Genomic DNA, 2,723 nt, shown 5'->3' on the forward strand with positions numbered 1-2,723 from the left:
GTTTTCAAAGTTTTGCTGAAGCTTTCAAGATAAAAGAGCTATGTACTAGATGAAATGCTCATTTACAAAAATAAATGATGACCAAAAACATCAAGAGTAATATTTTCTCATCAAAATGATGTTTCCAGCTTTGTTCATTGCTGAAAAAGAATATCAGTCTTCTACTTATAAAAAAAAATATCTTCTAAATAATTCATATCATTCCAAAACATATTTTCTTCAAAATGATAAGTTATAGTTTTAAAAAAATTCCAACAAGGTAGTAGACAGGAAACAGAACCAAAGTTGCAATGTGTAGTTTGCATTCCTGACGAATTTCTGAATCTAACTGCATAGTTCTACTTCTTTATCAATGATACTGACTTTCACTATCAGAGAAGAAGCCGTTGCTTTAAGAAAACCAGCCGTTGCTTTAAGAAACCCAAGTTCTACAGCTGAAAATATTCAATTATAAACACTTAAATGGAAAGCAGCTATACAAAAATGTAATAAAATGAAACTTTACGTTACAAGTACATCATTTCCATTGCATTAGGAAACTAAAAACAAACAATGAACAAAGCCCACGATGACACCATAAAGTCAGCAAGAGTTAGATATACAATCTCATTGTTTCGACAAATCAAATTCTCCCATTTCAAGACTAGAAAATTCCAATACTCAAAATATTGGAGCCTTTCCACACATGTCAAAGCCCGGAAGCACTAGAATGGACCAAGGTTGCTTAATTAGGTAAATTCTACCAGTTGTCTAAGAAACTAATCTCGCCAATTAGTGGGTTTTCTTAAAAAAAATCGATGTGCACAAATTATTTGACAATCTCAAACAATGAACATCCCAAACTATTTCGTGAAAACCAATCTGTACTATTTATTTTTAGCTTGTTCTCAGTGAAGAGGGAAAATTAGCCAACAATTCTGGAAACTAGTGCCAATCTTCTCAAATATGGAGCTCTGTAATAGATCAAATAGGTCCAATAGGTCCACTGAATTTGAAGTTCATCCACTTAGCTTGTGAAAGTGGGCGGTGAAAAATTCCGTTTGTGACACCAGAGTGATACTTGTCATCACATTCACCAGTAGTGCAAGGACTGAGTTGTTGCCAATTTCCATCTCTCCGATTGCAAGCAAAAAGCCACATGTGCCTTCCAAGCATCTTATGTCCATATATTTCCTTTTCCTTAGAAACCAAACACAGCATCCAAAACATATTTTCCTCCTCTGCACTGCTGCAAACAGCCATCCCAAGTCCAGTCTCACAAAACACATCGCACCCAATGTTGGGCACACTAGATTCAAACAGGGGTTCCCAATCATCACAATTCTCCTCATTGAGCTGTGAGACCGAAAGCCCCGATTCCCCTCTGCTGTATTTGGAAACCCTAATTACCTTACCACCACAGACAGCGATTCCACACAGGCTAGATGTTTCAGCCCTAGAAAAACAAAGAATTGGTCTACGCAGGGCATCGCATTGGGTATCATAAAAAATCAAGTAAGAGGCACCCGTCAGACCAACAATCAACCAATACAGAACCCCTCTGTACAAAACACTTCTTCTGGACACAATTCGGTTCAGACCCCTAAGAGGAAAGCCAGTATCTGAAAGAGTTACCTGCTTCCAAGCTGGTGTACAAGAATCATAAACCCAAAACACTTCTTTCATTAATATAGGTGCAAAGAGAATTACCTTATATGAAGAACCCATGTCGTCCACAACAATTTCGATTAAACAATTGTTGGCAATCTCAGACGACAAAACCACTGGAGAGGGAGGGTCTGGGAGTATGATGGTCCCTTTTGTGAAGAGCTGCACAACCACTAGCTCTTTCCTCTGCTCCGACAGCCCCCTCCCATCATCACAACTTCTCCTTTTGTTAGCCAAGAATAGAATAAGGCCCCCAGAAGCGGACACCATTTTGGGGTTCAACATTGAAGGGCATAATTTTGCGACAGCAATTGTACTCCATTGGAGAGAAATTATGTCGTAAATGTACAGCAGAGGTTCAGGGCACTCCGACCCATAGTTATCTGTGATTATGCAGCCTCTTTTGTGGCGAGACACTTGGTAGACTTTCTGAAATTCAGGAGAGTTGATAAGCTTGTTCAAGTACTTACATGTTTTAGAGGTAGAAGATATGTCTTTCGGAGCCGAATGACATAAAATCCGAGTAATTAGGGCTTCTGGTAAATCCATGAACTCGTCAGCCCTGCTCAATCTTCCTTGCGCTTCCATCGGATTGCAGATGTACAGGGTTTAAGGATTTTCTTGCTGTTTTCTTTGACACGTCCGCCTGTACATTGGCTTTCACTGTATTCCTTTCTATTGCTTAATTACCAAGTTATGTGCGCATGGAGCTAACAACATTAGGTCGTGGTTCTATGGAGGGGGCTTTCTAAAAAATTTATAATTAGATATATAAATTTAAAAAAATTGATAAATTTATATGTTATTTAATAATAGTTAATTTTTTTAAAAAAATGAAATTTTTTAATTAAATTCGTAAAAAAAAATAATTTTTATTTATCTAAAAAAAATTATGTTTTATTTTTTAAGTTAATTTTAAAAAGATTGGTTCTTTTACTTATATTACTTTCTATTTTTTAATTACTAAGGGCAGGCCTAATTAAAATTTTACATGGGAACACTCGAGTGCTTAAATTGATAATAATTAAGTTCATATTTTTTTTAAATTGATAATTTATAAATTGTTTAGTAATAAG

The 2,723-nt window shown here is 36.1% G+C and overlaps 1 protein-coding gene across 1 annotated transcript; it reads right to left on the reverse strand.

The window, feature by feature from the left end:
* Positions 1-553: 553 nt before the first annotated feature.
* LOC131029894 (uncharacterized) lies at positions 554-2,354 on the reverse strand. The gene has a single exon (XM_057960556.2). It carries the CDS (start codon positions 2,233-2,235, stop codon positions 964-966), a length of 1,272 nt encoding a protein of 423 aa, XP_057816539.1. The 5' UTR covers positions 2,236-2,354; the 3' UTR covers positions 554-963.
* Positions 2,355-2,723: the final 369 nt, after the last annotated feature.

This window comes from Cryptomeria japonica, chromosome 3 (genome assembly GCF_030272615.1).
Source record: "Cryptomeria japonica chromosome 3, Sugi_1.0, whole genome shotgun sequence".
NCBI lineage: Eukaryota > Viridiplantae > Streptophyta > Pinopsida > Cupressales > Cupressaceae > Cryptomeria > Cryptomeria japonica.